The 22,838-nt window shown below is 38.2% G+C and overlaps 1 protein-coding gene across 1 annotated transcript in view; it reads right to left on the reverse strand.

Annotated features, from left to right (window-relative positions):
* Nucleotides 1-22,838, reverse strand: part of LOC114049788 (unhealthy ribosome biogenesis protein 2 homolog) — a 46,279-nt gene that overhangs the window by 17,460 nt on the left and 5,981 nt on the right. Inside the window, exons 4-9 of the mRNA XM_027871197.1 lie at nt 19,295-22,622; nt 14,568-14,722; nt 11,520-11,630; nt 9,286-9,528; nt 4,457-4,544; nt 1,538-1,677 (exon numbers count right to left, since the gene is read on the reverse strand). Coding sequence (XP_027726998.1) covers nt 1,538-1,677; nt 4,457-4,544; nt 9,286-9,528; nt 11,520-11,630; nt 14,568-14,722; nt 19,295-22,622 — 4,065 coding nt within the window. The remainder of the gene's footprint in view (nt 1-1,537; nt 1,678-4,456; nt 4,545-9,285; nt 9,529-11,519; nt 11,631-14,567; nt 14,723-19,294; nt 22,623-22,838) is intronic.

Below are 22,838 nucleotides of genomic sequence, written 5' to 3' on the forward strand. Positions count from 1 at the left end.
TTCCAATCCTATAACATTTCTCCCATTTTCTGTGATCTTTCAAAGATCACTGACTGTGGTTTAGCAATCTCACTTGCCAACCCTTTTAGTTTCCCTATGCCTAGTGACCTGAACTTATCAAAGACAGCTAGATGACTCTCTTACTATTCTATTCAATCAGTATAAATCTCAAAGCAAAATATGTATAGATATCTCCTTGAGCCAGAGTTTCAAGCTCAAATAAAACTGTCATGTTTCTTACAAGCTGGAATTTGGAGTATAGGCTTAATGATGGAATGCCTGAGTGGAGGGGTGAGCGGAAAATAAAGAAGGGAGGGAGAGTGAACAGATACTAGCACTAGGCGCTGGTAGAAAAAAAAGGGTGGATCCCAGGCTGCTTTTCATTCTAATGAAGCCAAATAAATGGTTTCCTTCAATCCAGAGACTATTATGCTGTTCCTCAACTGTCTTCTCATCATTATATGACCAAAACATACCTTTATTCCTCTAAAGACACAGATACTGACTGACGATATGAAAGGGGGCTACTGACAACCAGTTATACAAGATACGAAAGTAAAATGGAAACCTGTGTTTATCTGTTTGTTTATACCTCTCTGAAACCTAGTGTCTATTGGCGAAAAATCCCAAGGATGCTAAAGAATTGCAATTCTAAAAATATACACTCCAGGAGTTTCTCTAAAAAAGGGGGTCAAGCTTTGATCCACTGACAAGAATAAGCAATGTTCTTTAAATCTATCAAACTTCTACTTTCCCTCCTCTATAATCTGATCTTTGTTCCACTGAGAGGTAGTTTTAGTACAGCAGAAGCCTAACTGATATATCTATTAGTAATATGACTATGAACAAGTCCCTTAACTTCTCTGGGCCTCAGTTTCCTCATATGTAAAAAAGAGAGTAATCCTTGTAGTACTTGTAGTACCTACCTCATTCACTTGGTCATCATCTGGGTTTTGATGGCTCAGAGTGAGTATAAATTGCAATTGTTTCTGTTCTGGCCAGAAACCCTGAGGGTCTTGCCCTCCCAGTTTGATTTTTTTTTCTTTTTTAGTAGGCAAACTAGGCCATCTTTTGTCTCATTTCTCATCTAGCCTTAAATCACTGAACAGGTGTTGTCTCAGAGAAACTGAGACCTGGGAAAGACCTTAATTTAAAAAGGCCCGGGTCTCCCACTGCATGGGGGGAGGGGGCGCATCTCCAGTCTTCCTGACCTCTGTCTTGCCAATGGACTCAGATGACCCTGGAGAAGAGAGTGAGGCTGGGGACTTTGCACAACCCTGCCTCACTGAAATCCAACTCACTTGCAAGTCATCACTCTCCTGATGTCATTGGTCGTCTCCAAGAACAAAGGACAAACAACAACAACCACCTACCTCATAGGGCTGTTGTAAGCACTTTTCAAACCTTAAAGTACTCTATAAAGGCTATTATTGTTGCTCTTTTACAAAATAAAGGCTTTGGTTCACCTTCTTGTGGTCTACAAATGAATTCAATGGAAGGCTACAGAAAAAATCTCTGGTTGGATATCTGGTCTTACCTTTTGCAGTTCATTCACATACTGGGCTACCATGAAAGAAGAAAACATTGTAAAGTCTTCAGACTTTGCAGCTATGTGGCTGTACATTCTTTCTACCAAGCGTGCACATTCCAGTACTATGGTCAGGTCTTCTGTATTCCCTAGAAACATTAAAACATCACGAAACTGATTAGGGCAAAATTCTGCATGTATCAGTGCATTCCCATTGTCTACTTTTATACACTCACTAATTAACACTAACGTACTTTTTAGACTGATTTTACCCAGCCCACTTCCTGCTAGGAAGGTAAGAAAGAATAAAGAAAAGTAAAATGCTCAAAAGAACATGAGTTTTATTTGGAAGTGACTAATTGGGATGAAGTAATAATTCTTTAGAAGGCTACATCTATAAGACTATGGCCTAGTTTCCTAAGAAAAAGTACAAATCTCCATTAGAAATATTCTTTGAATGTTAGCATGTAAAGCAATGGGGGAAGGGGAGGAGAAGAAAATAGACATTTATATAGCACCTACTATGTACCAGTTTTTTGATCTTCATTATTTTGTGCAAGTCTATCCATGTTATTCTAAGATCATCAAGCTCATCACTTCTTATAGAAGAGTAGTATTCCATCACAATCATATACCACAACTTGTTCAGGCATTCCCCAACTGACAAGCATCCCTGCAATTTCCAGTTTTTTGCCACCACAAAGAGAGCTGTTGTAAATATTTTAGAAAATATAGTCTCTTGTCCTCTTTCCCTAATCATCATAGAAATGCTTTTTAAGTCTAAGTCTGGTGAAGAACTGTTTAGCTGACATTCAAAAACCAGCCTAGCCAAGTTTAGAGGCTCATCACTAGAAGACTGGCCACTAGGTGGTAGCTTTTGCAGCCACAGCAATTCACGAAGATCATCTCCTAAGGCAGAGAATTTATATATGATGAATTTATAGATACATGACGTGAAGCAAGTAGGACAACTCCATTCCACATCTATATAAGCCACATTCTTATTTCAGATGCCATGACAAATTTTAAGAGCCTACACTAAATAAGAAGTAAACAGTACTATGCTAGCAGAACTGAAGTCTATATCAGCAGTAAGAAGATTCAATTTGCTCATAAATTGTTTTCATCACATTTACAATCTAAGTTATTCTGTATTTTGAATTATCTTCTGAGGACTTCACATATGCACATACAGAAATGCATAAACTATAACAAAACATCAAATGCTTTAAAAAATGAAAATTAGGTAGCAATGCTAGATTTTCTAAGTATGACAAAAAAATGGTTAGAATGGATAAAGTAAATGGGTAAATAAGAAAAGATGAGAAAGGAATGATAGAGGCTGGTCAAGGAGCATGGCATCCAGAGGATATAGAATTAATATAGTTTTTTTAGGCCCATCTAATTTGGGTAGAGTAAATATCTAAATTCTTAAAGTTGTATTTGGATATTTCTAACAGCCTTTAGTTCCAAGTTCTAATAACTCACTTACCTAATATTTCTCCTCTTAACTTCTGAAGTATATCAATGTGTACACATATGGCTATAATGCTAGCATGTGACATATATTAATAAAATAAATGCATACATTTGAACAAGACTCATATAGCTAAAAATTCACCCAATACAATAATTTAGAAAAAAAACTAGAAAAATTTAGAATACTAAATTGGTGAATCCATGGTAATTAGACTACAGCAAAACATACAGTGAGCAACAAGCCACAGTCTAATACTATACCTAGCATGCTACAGAATACACCATAACACAGAAGTTGAAAACTGTGTGTGAGGAAAGCTTCTACGGTTAATTCTTCATTATCTATGATGTCCCAAGTAATGGTTTCCTATTTCTCACAACAACTAACAAGACCCCAGGTTTCAAAGAGTAATATCAAGCTAGAACGGGGTCAGGAATAGTCACGGAAGAGTGAGCTGTTGACAATAAAAACATCATAGTGTTTGGTAACATTGACATATGTTATCCATACCTCTTCTCGCTTTCAATGGCAGAGATAATCAAGACTTAAGTATGTCAATAATCAGTTGTTTAAAATAACATCTTAAATAAGGAAAACTACCAAAATGGGAAATAGCTAGGCTCCACATGAATTTGTCAGAATTCTTGTCAACCAAGAATTAGTCTCACTAAGAGATACAAGCTCCATTTAGTAATGGCCCTGATGAAATTGTGATGTTTTAATGAACAACCTTATTTTGAGAATTCATTCTACAGGTCTACATTTTCTATAAGTTACCTAGAGGATTAAAAAAAATCCCAAGTATTCTGTCATGGGACACTTAGTATTTCAGTACATTCTTTCTTGAAATTATAGAAGAATGCTTCACTTTTCCCACTTAGATATATTAAACCACAATGCCTTCAAAAGAAAAAAAAATACTCATAGCAAGTATCACTTGGTACAGGCAGCAATGGGAACCTGCCTGAGATTTCCTCTGATTTATGAGCTATCAAACATGCTCCAGTTTGGAATTATGCTCTGTTCCCCTTGATCCTGCCACAGGGAGGGGAAGGGAACAGTCTTGGCAAGGGAAGAGGCCACCAGCATTTTGGCTTCACCCTTCCTCATACTGCCCAGACACTTCCCCTGGCTGTATCTTGCAACATTCCCAATGAATCCTTCAAGTCCTTCAATGGATCCTCTCTACATCAGTCTCCATCTAGCTAAAGCTCTAGAGTAACACTGTCTTTCCCGCCCCCCACCCAAGCTTTCACTACTTCCCCATTCCCCAAAGCTGAAAAGTTCCTTTGGTTCCTGAATTTAAGGACTGACTCTTAGATACAAATAAAATTTGATGAGCACTGATTTAGACTCACTTGGGGAGCTTTCCTTTTAACATTTCATACATTAAAAAAAGCCACATCTTTATACAAAACAGTACACCCAATACGATATATGTGAAATACCTTTGTCCTTCTGACGGCCTTCATGCATAACAGAAAACACCAGTCTGTAAAAACTGTTCAGAAAAGAGGGCAAGGCTTTTAGCATCACCTGCAAAATAACAGTTAAAAGACTATAAGTCAACTAACTCTTATTTGATTTTCAAAATATCTTTTAAATGAATAGTATATACCCATTCAAAAGTACAATGCATGTAAGAGTCAAGTGGTATTACCCCCACCTAGAAACAGAGAATTACAGAATTTTATAGTATTTTTAATTCCTAAAAGTATTTACACTCAAGTAGGGCTGGAAGTATTTTGTTACCAAACTGGATATCCTAATTAATGGAAAATAAGAATAAAAACTTTTGATTCTATTTTGAGTTGGAAGGGACTTTGTAAAGAGATTACCTAATTCAAAAACTGTTTCACTTTTTTTTTTAAATGAGGAAACTGAAGCACAGAGATGAAATGACCTACCCAAAGTCACACAAATAGCTAATGGCAAAACCAAGACTATGCCTTAGGTCTCCCAACTTCTGGTCTTGTGCTCTTTTTACTACATCTTGATGTCTTATCATGAGAATCAGACAACTGGAATGATGACAATGTTCAACAGGTTTGCTATAGCAATAATGAATTTGTTCAAATAACAAACACATGAACAATAACATGTCATCTAAAGCAGCAAGGTACTCCTGAGGGAATGTGCCAAGAATTCAAACCACCACCACCGCCACCATCTCTCAGACCCAGATGGAAGTAGTCCAGACCCTGAACCCAAGAGCCTGGAGAAGAGAAGCATTCCCTATATTACTAGCCTTGCTTCCAGCCTGAGTTCCACAGCTATCATTAAGGGGAGAAATCAACATGGAAAAGGTCCTACCATCAACACCAACTGCTGACTAACTGTCTCCAACTAGCAAAGGCCAAGAGTCCTGGCATTAGCGGCACACCTCAGACCACTGGTCCTGTTTTTAGACCAATCTCCAAAGCCAACATCCTGAGAATAATCCCCCTGGAAAGGTGTGGCAACTGCTTTTTCAAATGATGCAGCCATAGTTGCTGAAAACTCAGAAAGGAAGATTCTCTTCAACAAAGTACATGGCATCGTCTAACAGTTGAATATCAGAGATTGCTAAGCAGCTAGACAATACAATGGATAGTGCACTGGGCCTGGAATCGGGAAGACATGAGTTCAAATCTAGCGTCAGATGCTCCATGGCTGTGTGAGCCTGGGCAAGTCTCTTAATCTCTATTTCAGTTTCCTCAACTGTAAAATGGGGATTATAACAGCACCTACTTCCCAGGATTGTTGTGAGGATCAAATGAGATAATAGTTGTCCAGTACTCGGCATAATGCCTGGCACATCTGTCGTTGTTTAGTCATTTTTCAGTCATGTCCAACTCTTTGCTGGGTTTTCTTGGCAAAGAGACTGAAGTGTTTTGCCATTCCCTTCTCCAGCCCATTTTATAGATGAAGAAACTGAGGTAAACAGGGTTAAGTGACTTGCCCAGGGTCATACAGCTGGTAAGTGTCTGAGGCAGATTTGAACTCAGGTTTTCCGGCCTCCAAGCCCAGCACTCTATCAACACTATGTCACCTAGCTGTCCCAACCTGGCACACAGGAGGTGTTTAATAAATACTTGTTCCCTTTTCCTTCCCTGATATGAAACTATCAATGAAAATAGCACTAAATATGCAGAATAAGACACGTATATGAGAATTTGGTTTGCTTCATTATGCACATTTATTACAAGGTTTGTTCCCACCCTCCACACCCTTGGGAGAAGGGAGGCAGAAGGGAGAAGAAAAACTATTTGTCAACTGGAAAAAAAAAAGTAATTTTTTAAAAAAGAATGAATAGAAAAGAAGCATTAACATCAGCTCTGCCACTGCACCCTAAAGACCAAGGGACCTTTCCATATGACTTGCAGCTAAAGCCTGATGTGTAATATCCCTTACTAGAATATGAGTTCCTTGAAAGGAGGGACTGTCTTACTTGTTTATTCAAATTCTTAGCCTTCTTGACCTCCATGAAGCCTCCGACACAGTCAATCACCTTTTCCTCCTTGATACTCTCTTCTCTCTGGGTTTGTAGGATACCACTCTCTCCTGGTTTTCCCCTGTCTGAATATTCTTTCTCAGTCCCCTTTGCTGGATCTTCTTTCAGATCACACCTTCTGGCTGTAGGTGTTCTCAGGGTTCTGTCTTATACCCTCTTGTCTTCTCCCCCTATACTTCCCTTGGTAATATCATCAGTTCCCATGGATTTAAGTATTATCTCTATGTTGATGATTCTCAAATCTACTTAGCCAGCCCTGAACTCTCGGCTGAATTCCAGTCTTGTGTCTCTAACTGCCTACTAGACATCTTGAACTGAGTGTCCTATAGATTTCTCAAACTGAATATGCCCAAAACTGAACTCATTATCTTATCCCTAAGCTCTCTCTCCCATTCCAAAATTTCCTGTTACTGTCAAAGATACCACCATCCTCTTAGTCCCCCAGGCTTGTAACCTAGGCATCATCCTCAATTCTTCGCTATCTCTCACTCCCCACATCCAATCTGTGGCCATCGCCTATTGATTTCACCTTGAATATGCCCCCTTTCCTCCTCAGACACTGCTGCTACCCTGACACAGGCCCTTATCACCTCACACCTTGGTCTACTGCAATAGCCCTGTAGATGGGTCTGCTACCTCAAGGCTCTCTCTACTCCAATCCATCCTCCATTCAGCTGCCAAAGTGAAGATCCAACCATGACATCCTCCTACTCAATAAATTTCAGTGGCTCCCTATCACTTCCAGAATCAAATATAAAATCCCTGGTTTGGCACTCAAAGCCCTTCATAACCTAGCCCTCCCCATACCTTTCCAGTGTTATGAAAACACACCCTCCCAGTATGTATTTATTCTTCATTTCAGTGACACTGACCTCCTTGCTGTTCTCCAAACAAGACACTTTATCTCCCAGTCCATGGCATTTTTGCTGCCTATCCTCCCTCCTCATCTGTGCTTTCTGATTTCTTTCAAGGCCCAGCTAAAATCCTACCTTCTCAGTAAATTTGTCCCAAAACCTCTTAATTCCAGTGCATTCCCTCTGTTGATTATTTCCAATTCATAGCTCATTTGTACATAGTTGTTTGCACATTTTCTATGATGTTGAGATGGTGAGCTTCTTATGGGAAGGGATTCTCTTTTGCCTTTCTTAAATTCCCAGTGAAAAAGGCCAAGGTCTCCCACTGCGTCCAGGGTCATCTTGCCACTGAACCCAGATGGCTCTAGAGGAAAAAGTGAGGCTGCTGACTTTGCACAGCCCCCACTTAAATCCAATTCACTTGCAAGTCACGGCATCATCACCTTCCTCATGCCATGGTCCTCTTTGAAGATGAAGGACAAACAACAACAATAACAACATACCCAGCACTTAGCACACTGTCTGGAACATAGTAGATACTTAATGATCATTTACTGACTGACTTTGTACATTTCAAGTACTTAAATGCTTTTTCATTTATTCACTCACAATTTGTTATCTACCTAACCTAACCAGATCTTATACTAGTACCTATTCTAAATTCCAGCTAAACTAGCCATTGTCTACTTCTTGCTATCCTAACTACTCAATTTCTATAGCTTTGCCCACACCGCCCCTGATGTTTAGAAGATTTCTGCTGAAGGACGTCCATTCCCTTAAGACCCACACTTAGATACCATCTCATTCATTAACTCCAAACCCTCAGGTGAAAGTAATCCCTGACTCCTCACTTTTCTCAGGGCTACTCTTTGCCCCTACAGCATTCTACTTTTTCTCATAGTTATCTGTATGCATGTCATACCCACCCTTGTTCCACTAGGTAGACTATCTACATCATTTTTAAATCTGTGTTATCTAGCACAACACACTGCAAGCAGAAAGTACTTAATGAATATCAAACTGAAACAAAATGAAATTCACTTGAAAACCACTTCAACCCAGGACCACAACCCCTTCAATTCTTCAGCTTTGAGTTGATTTTTGAGACCATGTATTCATGTTGTATAAAGTAAGCAACACTGCAGGGAAAAGTCCTGACTACAATCTCAAAATGTTTAATAGCACATCTTATACATACCAGTTTCATTTGTAACAGTCACATATACTTCACTTGTTCTCAATTTTATTTCTCACTATAAGGCTAAAACTCAGCATCAATTATTTCTACACTTACATCAAGAATTCAAAGAGTACATCTACATGAGATGCTTTAGTTATTTCTGTATATTTTTTTTTTCCAAACTGGGCAATTATCTAGAGGTGTCAAAAAGCTTGCGATGGCATAATTTTATTATTTGTTAAAGTTTCTTGTTAATTTTAAGTAAATATGGCATAGAGGCAGTTGGTGTCCAGTGGATAGCGCACTGGGCCTGGAGTCACAAAGACCTGAGTTTAAATCCAGCTTCAGAAACATCCTAGCTATGTGACCGTAGGCAAGTCACTTAACTTCTGATTGCCTAACAAAATGGATCCACTGGAAAAGGAAGTGGAAACTTATGTATCTTTTCCAAGATAAGCCCAAATGGTACCACAAAGGGTGGGACATGCCTAAAATGACTGAACAACAACAACAAAAAAGTCTAGCATATGGGAAATATCCCTGGACTGGGAGTCAGAAGAAGCGAGCCATAGTCCTGAATCCAGCACTTTGTGACCATGCGCCAGCTACTATATGTATCTGGGCTTTAGTTCCCTTGTATGTAAAATGAAGAGTAGATTAAATGATGTTTGGTCTCTTCCAGTTCTAAAACTCTGTGACTTTAAAATAATAATGCTAGGAAAAGTAACCTGGGACTTGTCCTCTCCTTACCTTTGAATGACACTGCAGGATGGAAAAGAGTACTTCATGTATCCCTAAGAAGATGCTACTGTATTCCTGGGGCTTCAGGTGATCCAAAGGGACTGCCAAAAGAATACTGAAAGCCAGGCTGACATGATGTGGATTTTTAATTATGCTTTCTCCTTGGCGAAGCAAAGAAGCCACTGTATCTAAAATGGGCACAACGACAGTGAGAAGCAAGGACTGGTCCTGACAAGCCTCTTTGTTTTGAAACTGAAAAGACAAGCAGAAAGAAAGAAAATAAAACCCCATTTCAAAAAGCAAAGAGCAAAAGATAAAAATTTAAATAGTAAAGATAAAAATAAAAACCAATATAACAAATTAGAGTAGGTTAAAAGGCAATTAAGAAAAGTAGAGGAGACTGGTAAATAAACTTTAAGGTCCTATAATGTATACCTCGCCCTCTTTGCTATCAACATGCACTGTGTTCATCCACCTTGGAGAGAAGGCCTTTGTTAGGAAAAGAGTTAGCTCATCAACTTCTCAAAACATGAAACCTAAAAGTTTGTCTCAGTGCACGTAAAACATTGACAACAAACAAAAAAAAATGACAGTGTTTAAGCTTACTTTTTACATTTCTCAGAGATGAATGGAAGGTGAGAGACAGTGAATTAATATCTTTGGAAATCAGGTCATGTGTCGGAAGGCCCAGGCACTGCCTGACAAGTCATGGCTTAGAATTGCTTCCAACCCAGTACTAGGCAGAGCAGTTCTTATGGTTGAAATGCAAGTTCAATATCTGTGGCATAATATGATTTTGAGAATAACTTCCAAAAATGATCAGGACTAAAAAATTATACTGTATATTTATTGTGAAATCCATCAGTGCCATTCCTTTATACCACTTGAAGAGTCTAAGGTCTCCATAGGTTTCCAGAGACAGGTAAACTTAAAATTGCACCAGTAATTCATATTCTAATGGAAATTCAATAGAAAGAGACTAGGACAGCCTGAGAAAATATATTAAATTTCTTAGTCCCGCTATTTAAATCTCCTTCTACCTTTTTTTTTTTCATGACTGGGGTAATCATTTTTTTGTGCATTAAAGAACTTAAGTGAGGGCCAATGAAGGTGTTAATTCTTATTATGCTCAATAAACTTGGGCTTGAAATTATTAATTTCAGGATCTTTAGAAAACAGGAACATTACTCATTCCCAAACTAAACCACAGTAATTTTGCTGTAAAATAAGCTGTGAACCATTATGAATTTCTTCAGGCTTCCTAAGTGTACTCAAGGGTGCCAAACTATGACATTTTCCTAAGAATTTAACAATAACTCCCCATCTGAAGCATCCAAGTCCATTAAATAAATCTACTTTCTTACTACACACTAAATTTTACTAGTTCAACCACTATCAATTCCAGTAAAATTTTCTACAGTGGCAGAGTTCCCCAAATCCTTTCTCAGTTATCCCAAGTTGGCAACATCAGAAGACATACTGTCTCCATTTTTTGCTATACTGAGTTCACTACTCCAGCCACTTTCTTTCATAGACAGAACTGTGATTTCATTGATGTTAAGTAATTCACAATATGGAAATGCCTTCTACTGATGGCAGACCAGCAACTCATCTACATTTAAAGTTTTAGAATGTTGTCTGGGAAACTAAGAAGTTAAATGATTAAAGGCATAGTTTCACACCTAATATCTATCCAAGGTCTTCCTAATTCCAAGACCAGAGCACTATACCACACTGCCTATCTTTCAGGTCATTTAATGCTACCTAATAAAGACCAAGATTTTTTCCCCTGCCTTCTTTATCCACTAATGCTATGGATTCAACCCAATACATCCTAGCAGATGGATATAACAGCACTTTACACTGTCAGAACACTGCATATACATAACAAGGATTTCCTCTTACGCCAATCTCCTCCATATCATGGTTTCTAGGAATAAATATTATCCAAAAGACAAAGACTATATATTTTCTCTTCTGTTTTAACTCATAGAAGTAATTACAAAAAGGGAAAAGCATTATCTAAGGAAGGAGTTCTTAACCTTTTCTGTATCCTTTCTCAGAACAATGTTTTTAAATGTATAAAATAAAATACATATGATTACAAAGGAAAATAATTATATAGAAATATAAATGCCAAAATATTAAAAATAAAAAACATAAAACCACCAACCCAATGTACTCCCAGGTTAAGAACCCCTGGTTAAGGACTAAATAACTGTGATAAACCACAAGATACTTACAGTTAAAGCTGAGATTATCTGAGGGCAGACCACCCAAAAAGATCTTATTTTCTCTCCATCCGAAGGGCATTTGAGCAGCAATTTGATCAATTTAATAGCTGACAAAATGTCCTAAGAGGCAAAAAAGCAGCAAGAAGAAGGAAATGAATCCATCTTAAGAAAAAAACATTACTAGAATGTCATTAACAGAATCCAATAGAATACTGATATCAAAGGACATGGATAACACATAGTTTCTGTGTATTGATAAATGAGTTACCCATTCTATCACTAAGTAGGTAGGGGCCACGACATAACCAAACATTATAACCAAAACTTACTATAACAAATACAGTGCCATGAGCATCCCTTTGAGGCTTACATATACTGATGAAGAATACCAGGAAATAGAGAGAATAGTAAAGATTACAGGATAATGTAAGAAAGAATCAATTTTGTCCCAAAATTATAAGAGATTATGTCAACCATCAGTATCCTCATGTAAGTTAGCATCAGTGACTACTATCTGCAACAGAATATTCAGCAACTCTAACAAAACAGTTTTCAGAAATAAAGAAAATCAGGTACCTTAAGAGGCATTCAGTGTTCATGCTTTGGCCATTCCAATATAACAAAAGTGACAATACTATCAAAGTTAATTTATAGATTTATGCTATACCAATTTAACTACCAAAGGGAGACTTTATAGAGCTAGGCCTAACAACAAAATTCATTTAGGAAAACAAAAGATCTAGAATATCAAGTGAAATAACAAAAAAAAAAAAAAAAAAAGGTAAGAGGGGAAATAGTACAACCAGACTTCAAATTACATTAGAAAGAAGCAATCATCAAACCATTTTTTAATAATTAAAAGAGAGAAAAGTAGCTCAATGGAACATACTAAGTAAGGAAGAAAGAGAAATCACAACTCAACATAACTAAGTGTTTGAAAAACCTAAAAAAAATCTAGAAAAGAACTCCCTATTTGAAAAGAATTGTTAAGAAAACTTGAAAGCAGTCTGGTAGAAATTAGGTTTAGACCAACACTTTAAACCACATTCCACAATAAATTTAAAATGGATATGGATCCTAAATATTAAAGGGAATACTATTTTTTTTTAAATAGAAAAAAAGACAAGATTAGATACTTTTCATAGCTAAAGGTTGGGGGTAAATTCTTAACTGGACAAAGGAAAAGAGGAACTTATAAAACATAAATAGGTAATTTTGATTTTATGAAATTAAAAAGCTTTTGCCTGAAGAAAATAATGCAACTAAGAAAAAGGAAGACGTCATACTGGGGAAAAAAAGCTTTGTATCTAATATCTGATTAAGGGTCTGATATCCACTATATATAAATAACAGAAACATTTAAGACCAAAAGCTATTTCCCCATAGACAAGTGGTCAAAGGATATAAATAAACAGGTTTCAAAAGAGGAACTGCAAACTATTAACGACCATATGAATGTTCTAAATCACTAATAATAAAGAGAAATGCAAGTCAAAACAATACTGAGATTCCACCTCACAACCAGTAAATTGGCAAGAATGATAAAAGATAGGAACAGTCAATGTTGGAGGGCCTATGGAAAGATGGGAACATTAATTCATTTTTAGTAAAGCTAGGAATGAACACAGTTTGGAAAGAAATTTGGAATTACGCAAAATAAGTAACTGAATTTCTATTCTTTGACCCAGAGAGTGCACTAATAGGCATATGTCCCAAGGAGGTCAACAGTTTTTTAAATGGTGACATATACATTAAACTATTTACAGCAGCACTTTTTGTGGTAGAAAAGAACTGAAAACAAAGTAGATGCATCAACTGAAGAATGAATGGCTAAACAAATTATGGCATATGAATATAACTGTGTTATAAGAAACAATGAACATGATTAACACAAAGAATGGAAAGACACAAATTGATGCGGAATGAAGTAAGTGGAACAAGGAAATCAACATATACAATGACTACAATAACGTGAATAGAAGCTATAATTAAAAAAAAAATCAAAACTGAATGCTAGCCCCTGCAAAAGATATATAAATGTGAAGATATTTCCCACTATTTCTTTGCAGAAGTGGGGAACTGGGTGTGGAAAATCATATATAATGTAAGACTTTTCGATATGTTGGTTAGTTTGTAGAATTTTTACTTCTTTTTTCTTCTTTTTTTTTTTTTACTCATTCATATAAGGAATGATTCTCTGGGTAGTTGGGAGAGAGAGATACCATGGGAAACGTAAGTGATGTGAAAAGAAATTAGTACTGGCCAAAAAACTATAAAAATCATTATAAGAAAGTAGATTAGCAGGATCCAAAAGCAATTAAACATAGTAGCCTGGTGTTTGGTAAGTCCAAGAATATAAAATGTTGGGGGAAAGACCCTATGAGAACTGTTAGGAAAATCAGAAAGCAATATGTACCTTTCAGATCAGTTGTTTGAGAAGACTTCATAACCAGAAAAAAGGGATAGAGATCACAAAAGATAAAACAGACAAGTTTCATTATCTTTTTTTTAATAATTAATTAATTTTTAGTTTTAACATTCATTTCCATAAGCTTTTGAGTTTTCAATTTTCTCCCCCTCCCTCCCCAAGACAGCATATAATCTGATATAGGCTCTACATATACATTCCTATTAAACATGTTTTCACATTAGTCATGTTGTAAAGAATTAGAACCAACAGGAGAAACCACAAGAAAGAAGAAACTAAACAGAAGGAAATAAAAGAGCAAACAGTATGCTTCGATCTGCATTTTAATTATTTTTTTTAATTGAATCTGTGATTTCATCATTACAGTGAGCTCTCAAAGATGAACTTCTTCAACCAACAAAGATCTACATTTGCTCTAAAACGTGTAGTTAAGAGAGTTGCTTGAAGCATTGAGAGGTTAAGTGGCTTACTCAGGATAATGTAGCCAATACGTGTCAAAGGCAGGACATGAATCCAGGGATATAACATCTCAAAAGTTTTTCCATTTGCATAAAGATCAGGTAATAAATAAAACTTCAGAAAAGACAAACAAGCCAAACACCTTAGAAACAGATAAGAGAATCACTCACGTTTATATCTGGTCTCCAAATGTTACTGATCTCTAGTCCCTGGAGTATATGCTGCATTATCATCTGGAACTCCTCAGTGGTGCTTTCAACCAGCAGCTGGTTAAACAGCACCACCATAAGAGGTTCCACATCTTCATTGACCTGTATTCCAGGATCTGTGAACAGAGAAAGAAAAATCCATCACTTATCAGGTTGATTCAGAAGAAAAACTATCCTAGCTTTAAAGTTTATCTGATTTCGTTTATTTTCTATCTGGGGAAAAAAAAAAACTCAACTTTTTTTTCTCTCTAAAACTATTAATATGTTCAGGATAAACCTAAACAAAACTATGAAGCAGTCAGGTGATCTTAAGAGATGCTCTTTTTATACCACCCACACTGTCCCTTCAGAGGTGCAGTCCCCTATTGCTCTCGCCTCCCTCCCCCATTACTCCCTCACAACAACGTGAATTTAAATGTCGCCTCTCCGTGGGATATTTTTCACTTTAACCTTGTCTCTAATAGTTGGATTAAAAGCTCATTCTCTATGAAGGAATTTCAAAGGTCAATAAGCAGGTGAAGAAAACATACTTTGGAGCAGGTGACCCTACAGGGGCTCCTAAAATCACTGGATAGGGACTGCCCCATCTTGAAAGGCCTAGCTCTACACATATTAAAATCCCAATTTTAAAGCCAGAATGACCATAAGAGATCCATACTCCATAGTCCTCATTTCACATTAGGAAACTGAACACAATGAGATCAAGTCACTTGCCTAAGACCATGTGACCAGACAGTGACATATCTTCTGACCCACAGACAGGGATCTTTCCAAAACCTATTTGGGCTCTCCAACCTTCAGAAGTGAGGAGAGCAAGCTTAAGTTAAAAGGGGGGAAAGCTGACAAAACACAGGGCCTGAGTGCTAGATGGCACAATGACTAGAGTGCTGGGCCTGGAGTTAGAAGACATTAGTTCAAAACTGGACTCAGACATTTATTACCTGTGTGACCCTGAGCAAGTCATTTAATCTCTGTTTGCCTCAATTTCCTTACCTGTTAAATGGGAATAATAATACCATCTACCTCTCAGGGTTGCTGTGGAGAAATAAATGGCTTTTTTACTCTATGTTTTTGGGTAGCTAGGTGGTACAGTGGACAGAATGTCAGATCTGGAGTCAGGAAAAACTGAGTTCAAATAGGGCCTCTGACACTTGCTAGCTGTGTGATCCTGAGCAAGTCACTTGACCCTCAGTTTGCCTCAGTTTCCTCATCTGTTAAATGAACTGGAGAAGAAAATGGCAAACCCCTCCAGTATCTTTGCTAAGAAAATCCCAAAAGGGGTCACAAAGAGTCAGACACAACTCAAACAACACAACAATAACAAAAAATGCTATGCTTTGTCTGACACAGAGAATCCTCTCTAGAGCAGGGTTGGGGAGAGGTTCCAGAGTAAGTTGGACCTATTAGACCTTTGGTTTAAAGAACTAATGCCAGTCTAAAGAAGCCTAAGGAGACAACATTGGTTCAGATTCACATGACAATTCTCCCCTGGACCTACAGGCTCAGTCGTCTCAGGAACATTTGGGGGACTAGATCAGAAATGTACTGAATACCAGAAACAGGGCAGGGAAATTAAAGCTGTTTGCCTTAAGGTATTCTCTTGTCACTCCATACATGGGCACTGGAAAGAAACAAATTAGACTTCTACTTAGACAGGACCTTTAAGATTATTTTGCCCATTCCCTCCTTCCCTTCATTTTGCAGATGAGAAAACTGCGGTGTAGATGGTTAAGTGCTTCGCTCAAGGTTATACAACTAATCTAGTCAACTAGGACCAGAACACAGAAGTGATACTTGATCTACAATGAGGATACAATCCACTGGATTTTTTTTTTTTGAAGAACCCTACTGGTTCATTTTTTTTCATAGTATATCTGAATCAACTTTGCAGAAAGTTCAAAAGACAAAACATCCTTCACATTTTCACATATTGAGAAGACATCTACATTACTAATACTTATAAACTCAATAACTCTCAACCACATCCAGAAACTCCAACTGCTCCTCAAATCATAAGCTAAGAACGCTCTTGCTTGTGGTGTATGCATGTGCACTTGCACAGGCATGTACACATACACACATACATATACACAGAGGCAACATCCAAATATTTCCTCTATTAAAAAAAAAGAGAAAAACAAAAGTAAAGATACAGCATTTTTAATTATCTGAAAACTCATGTATGACTTCTTTTTTTATACTAGGTAGGATCTGGGGATATGTACCACCTTTTAAGGAATAGCTATGATTGTCTTCTGGACACATGAACTAATTTAAGACGTTAAAAGCTGAGCTGATAGTGTCAAAATGCAAAAATAATTCTAGAAACTTCACATTGGAAGGGAATTAAGGGGTTACTAAGTCCAACTGCCCAACAAACACATGAATGAATCTACTCTAGAACATCCCTAACAGGGAGCCACTGAGCTGAGTACTTCCAGTAATGAAGAATTCTCACAAGTCAATTCACTCCATTTTTAACTGTCCTAAATGCTTTTCAAAGTTCTTTCTTCGACCAAACTGAAATCAGCCTCCTGTTAGTTTACAATCTAAAGAGGCATAGTACCGTGGGAAGATCACTGACTCAGGAGTCACTCACTTCTAACACTCCCCGTGTGGCTGTGGGCAAGCCACTTAATGTGCCTGAGCCTCGGTTTCCTTATCTATAAAATAAGGGTGTTGGACTAGCCGGCTTTGCTGGCTTCTGAGGCCCTTTCGAGCTCAAGGTCTATGTTCATATGGTCCAACTCTCAAGCTGCACAAGACTCTCTCTTTCAGATCATGGCCCTCTAAATTTTTGCCGATAGTCATCACATTTCAGTTCTACTCTAGTCTCCTCCTGACACGATTTTCAGGCCCACCACTCTCCTGACCATATTCCTTTTCCAGTTTGTCAATATTCCACTTAAATATGGTACCCAGAACTAAATGAAATACTCCACATGCGATTTAAATGGCAGACAGTTCCCTGAAACAATAATCTCCCTTGATCTAAACACACTAATGGAGCTTAAGATCACATTAACTTTTTCAGCAACTGAATCAAGAGTTTTGAGTACCATTGAGTCCAGGGTACTATGAGGTTAAGGCAGAAAAAATGGCAAGGATAAGGTTCTGTATTTAACAAAGCGGAGAGGAAGCAGTACTTCAGATACTATTCTAACAGGCAATCCATTTCAGATCCCTATCATTGGCCTGAACAAATCACCAAATTTTAGCTCTATTAGAAGATGAATGTCTTCCTTACAGTAGCTGATATAAAAGGACACAGCAAAGAGATAGCAAAGCCTTTTTAAATTAACTTACAACTGAATTAGAGATATAGAGAGGCTTTTGAAGACTGGGACAATACTAGTGCTATTCAGGCCATAACACTCAAACTCTGGCTTTGGTCCCAGACAGTCCAGGTGGCTTCACTTTCTAGACTGCAACATTCACTTGTTAATACAGTCCTGCCTTGAACTGGAAACAAAGCTTTGTAGCCATCAACAGATAAATCAGAAAATATGTCATCTCCTCACAAGCTATGAGCTTGTCAACTGGGAGAAAGAAATCTGTACCTTTATTGTAAGGGGTATATTAGATTAATGAACTGATCTACCCCACCCTCTACTTAAAAAGATCAAGGACTCTAAGTGATGGTGTAACTAGCTAAATACAAGTTACTGTTTATTCTTCATCTGTAGGTAAATTATTTCCTATCAACAATTATAAACTATAAGACAGCCTAATAAATCACTACAGAACATGATGGCTAAAAACCTTAACAATCCCTTATGAGGTTCCTCTATCCTATAAGATGTTACTTTTTTTTAACAGCACAGTAGCTCTAAAACAAAAACAAATGATAATGCTGGCATCTTACTTAATACTTAATACTGTGAAACAAAGCTTGGGACACCTGTCTAATTGTGATAGATTATTAACCTGGGGTTCATTAACTTTTAAAAAAAAACGTTTTCAACATTGCATTTCAATAATTAGTTTCCTTTATAATTCTATGTACTTTATTTTATGCATTTAAAAGCATTATTTTGAGAATAGGGGAAGGTCATTCCCCAGGAATAACATTAAAATTAGGTGATTGGTCAAATGATATTACAGTAGAGTTTCATGACTACGGTTAGATTTTGTTAGAAGTAATAAGAGTTTACGTTTATATAGTTTGTAGGTTTAAAAAAAAACACTTGTTTCACATGGAGGATGCAAAGTAGATAATACAAGCATCAACAGACCACTTTTCCAAACAAGAAAACTGAAGCTAAGAGAAGCTAAACCTGGCTCAGGGTCACATATCTAGGAAGTGTCAGGCCCTCATGTGGAACCGTAGTCTCCTGATCCCAATTCAAAAGTTCTCTCTACCGCATAATTGTGTCTCTCTACAAAAAAGGTCATTGGTCAGTGCAACCTTATACAAAGTATGCCTATATTAAGAAAGATTAGACACAGACTAGTCTTTTCTCAGATGATTCCGAGAAAAGAAAGAGCCATTATCACTAGTGAAACGGAACAACTGGAACTGTTCCATCTAGTTTAATCAATGGGTGGCTGGCCATTAAGAAAAAAAGAGAGTACTAGACTTCAAAATTGTATGTAGTTAAATTCCAAATAAGCAACAGCCCCAGAAGCATTTTTCCCAATAATTCATAGTAGATAATACAAAATTAGCTGAAGATAAAGCAACATACCAGCAAGGACTCTTTTTATGGAATGAAATATGTTAACAAAAACTGTATCCTCACTGGGATGCAACTCTAGCGTCGAAGAGAACAGTGTCAAGAACTGCAAGGCTAACTTGAATGACTGGTCATCTGCCGCCAGACTCGGCAATTCTGTCAATATCCAGGAATAAACTTTCCTATACAAAGGAGTATGGGAAAGCAGCATGCTGTCTTTGGCTTCTGAACATGTTGCATCTCTGGCCCGGGACTGATGGCTCAGTTCAACTTTAAGGAGCGTGGTAATGGATGAAATGAAAACTGAAGGAAGGAGCCAGTCTTTGTTCTCTGAGCAAAGCTGGACAAATACTCCGGTGTGGAGGATGGCTTGCTGCAACAAATCAAGCAGCCTACTTGAGAACTTCTTCTGCTCAACGTAACAATTCAAAATTTGGCACAATTTAGTTAAAGACACCAAAAGAAGTTGTCTGCTTAGGGAGCCTCGGTTTTCCAACTGCTTGCCTGAAGTTGTTTCCTTGTATATTGTGCAATTTGAGATAAATGATAAGATTTTCTCAAAATTGAGGACCAGACTCAGCTTCAACTGGATGGTCACCTCAAAAAAATGTTCTAAGAAAGTCCCTACTACCTGGAGGAATTCCAACCAGGAAGGTGTGTCCACATCAACGAGAAATCTCTTGCTCACATTAAACAGTGAAGTCAATATGACCTCAAATATATCACTAGCATACATGATTTTAAACATCAAGCGGGCATTTTTGCCCTTTTGCAAATAATCAAGAAGCTGGTAAGAAGTCATTAGAAATTTGAGACTCCCTGTTGATACGCAAGAGCTATCGGCTTTGGTGTTGGTTGCCGTGGATAGCAACAGAAGAAAACAATGTACGTGGTATGACGGCAAGAGAGAGTCCAATTTTAAAACAGAAAAAAATTCCAGTATGCCCATGATTTTTTCTAGTTGGTCTCCCTTCAAAATAATGGGGATGTCTGTCTTTGCTAACCTCAGCAAGTTCTGAGCAACTTCTTCCTTTGATTCCAAAGGCTCAGGACCATCTTTTTCAGATTTGATTTCCCACTGTGTTAAAATTATGTGATCCTTTTCAAAAAGCCAGGGTAATTGTTGACTTAGGAGTTTCTTGTCATTATGGTTGCCAGAAAACAGAATCCTAGTGCATCTCTCAATAATACAGCTTAAGAAAGCAGAGTGGAGGGATTGCATTTCTGGAAAAAGGGGACTGTGAAACAAAGCTTGGGACACCTGTCTAATTGTGATAGATGATTCTTCTTCTGCTAAGCTTTCCTGGATTTCAGTGGTGGGCAAAGTCCTAAGAAGTACATTGGCTATATAGGTCACATCATCTGAAGACAGATAGGAAAGAAGAATTGTAAGATTTGACACAATCAAGTGCCAATGTGCCACTGGGTAAGAGGAAGAACTCAATGTCCCTATTTGGTGATTCCACATGGTTAAAATAACCCCTTGTCTCAAGCTTTTTTTGCCAGAACGGAGAATGAAGGCAGCATCATCCTTTAAAGTCTGAAGGTCTATATCAGACTGGAAGCTCATTCGCATTAAAGTTCTTTTCATTTTCTGCATATATAGCAGTTCTAAGCAATACTTGCTAGTGAAGGCAAAATGATTTGTAAGTTCTTGTACCTTTTCCCACTGTTTCATATTGATACCTGCAAGGAATGAAGAGAGGCTCAAGTGCTCAGAGGAAATGTCTGCAACAGCTCCCACTACAGGGACATATTGCCTGCAGTTCAAACTAAGCATAGTGTCAATTTCTGCCCATGTATAGGACAGCAGGACTGCAGAATCCCTGACCTTCTCTAGCCACAGATCAAGCTTTGAAGTCCGGGACTGGTAATTGCTTAGAAGGTCAAGCATAGGTTGAATGACCTCTTGAAGCATTTTCTCCATCACCTGCTGAGTGCACTTGACAACAGGCAGTGGAGTGCCACTATCCAAACATCGCATGCTAAACAAGATACCATGCAGCAATAAACTCAGGGACAGCAACTTGAGGGCCATGTCAGAATCACCCTTCACATAAGGCAGCACAAACGTCTGGCACTTCTCTAGCAGAAGGGACCATGTGTCCAAGATCTGATTTGGAGGCAACTCTATGAGACAATCCCGAAGCACTACTGTCAGGTTCAAAGTCAAAACAGGTTGCCTCAGATGCTCAGCAGCTGGCCGACAAATCACCCCCAAAACATCCTCAAATAACCGAGGCACCTGTCTGAGTTTGGCATAAGTCTGGAACAGCGCATTGATGAGGGCTTCCTGAGACTTCTTGGTTCGAGGCTCGGTTACATCGGCATCAATCCAGGCTGAAGCAACCAGGTCATCCAGATCTGGCTCCACAATCAGATGGTTCAAGGAGATCAAAGTCTTGAGACATCGGAACCATGCTGGCACAAAGGCCTGTGAATGTTTTATCAGGAGCTCAGCAAGTTGGCGATAAAACTGGAATTGTATCTCCTTGTGCCGGATCCGGTCAGCAGCCACGTTGTAGATATTGTTGTTAGCCACCAAGTTCAGGAGTTGTTCTACAACCAAAAGTTCATTAGTCCAGTCTGATAGGGAAAGGGCCTCTACCTGCTCGTCTGGGAGGCACGAAATCCTTAGGCAGCCAAAAAGCTTGGGGAGTAAATGGAAACAAACGAGTTGATTTTCTTCCTTAGAGTAAGAATCCAGAAAGAGTTTATATAGCAAAGACACTGAGTTAGCCACAACAGTTAAATGGAGAGATGGTTCGCAGGAGCCTACATCAACTAGTTTGTTGATCATGGTGTTGGTTGGTGTCAGGATACTTTTAATAGCCTCTTTCTTCTTGTCCTTTGACTGCTCTTTCAATAGGAGCTCCTCTTTGTAAGAGGATAACAATTCTGGCTGAAAGATTCCACCTTGAATGACCAACTCAATCTGATTCCGAACTTCCCTGCTCAAGTACTGCCGCACACGACCTTGGTCACATTGTGTCCACGTACCAACGGAAAGCAAGTGCCTTAAGACAAGGCATGGCTGGAATAGGTGCCCAATCACTTCCCCAAACACACGGTTTGGATTGACCTGCTGACGCTGGATCAGGAGGTACTGACTAAAAGCCAAGTGGAGAACTTCAAACAAGTGGGATATAAAAGTTCCTTCGGGATGTCGACATGCCAGACAGCACAGCTTGCTTAATAATTCCAGTATCAGCTCATGCTTGGCTGTATAAATGATGGCAAGAGCAGGCGTTGATAGAATGCCTTGGCAGCAGCTCAGCACAGCACACACATTTCTTTGAGCATCAGAAGCAGAGAACTCAGCTATTCTTTCATTTATGATCTGCAGATGAAAAATAAAAATAATGATAATAATAAAACACCGGCACTGCCCCCAGTGGCATGGAAATACAACATGAGGATAGTGTAAAGCCATCCTGATGACCACCTAACACATGTTACACTAGGGACTAGACTTTTACTTCAAAACATTTTTTAAGATCACATCTAAACTAAACATAACGTAAGCCAAAGTATAAAGCATCGGTGGGGAACTTAT

This window comes from Vombatus ursinus, unplaced genomic scaffold, assembly GCF_900497805.2.
Source record: "Vombatus ursinus unplaced genomic scaffold, bare-nosed wombat genome assembly UNPS02014798.1, whole genome shotgun sequence".
Taxonomy (NCBI): Eukaryota; Metazoa; Chordata; class Mammalia; order Diprotodontia; family Vombatidae; genus Vombatus; species Vombatus ursinus.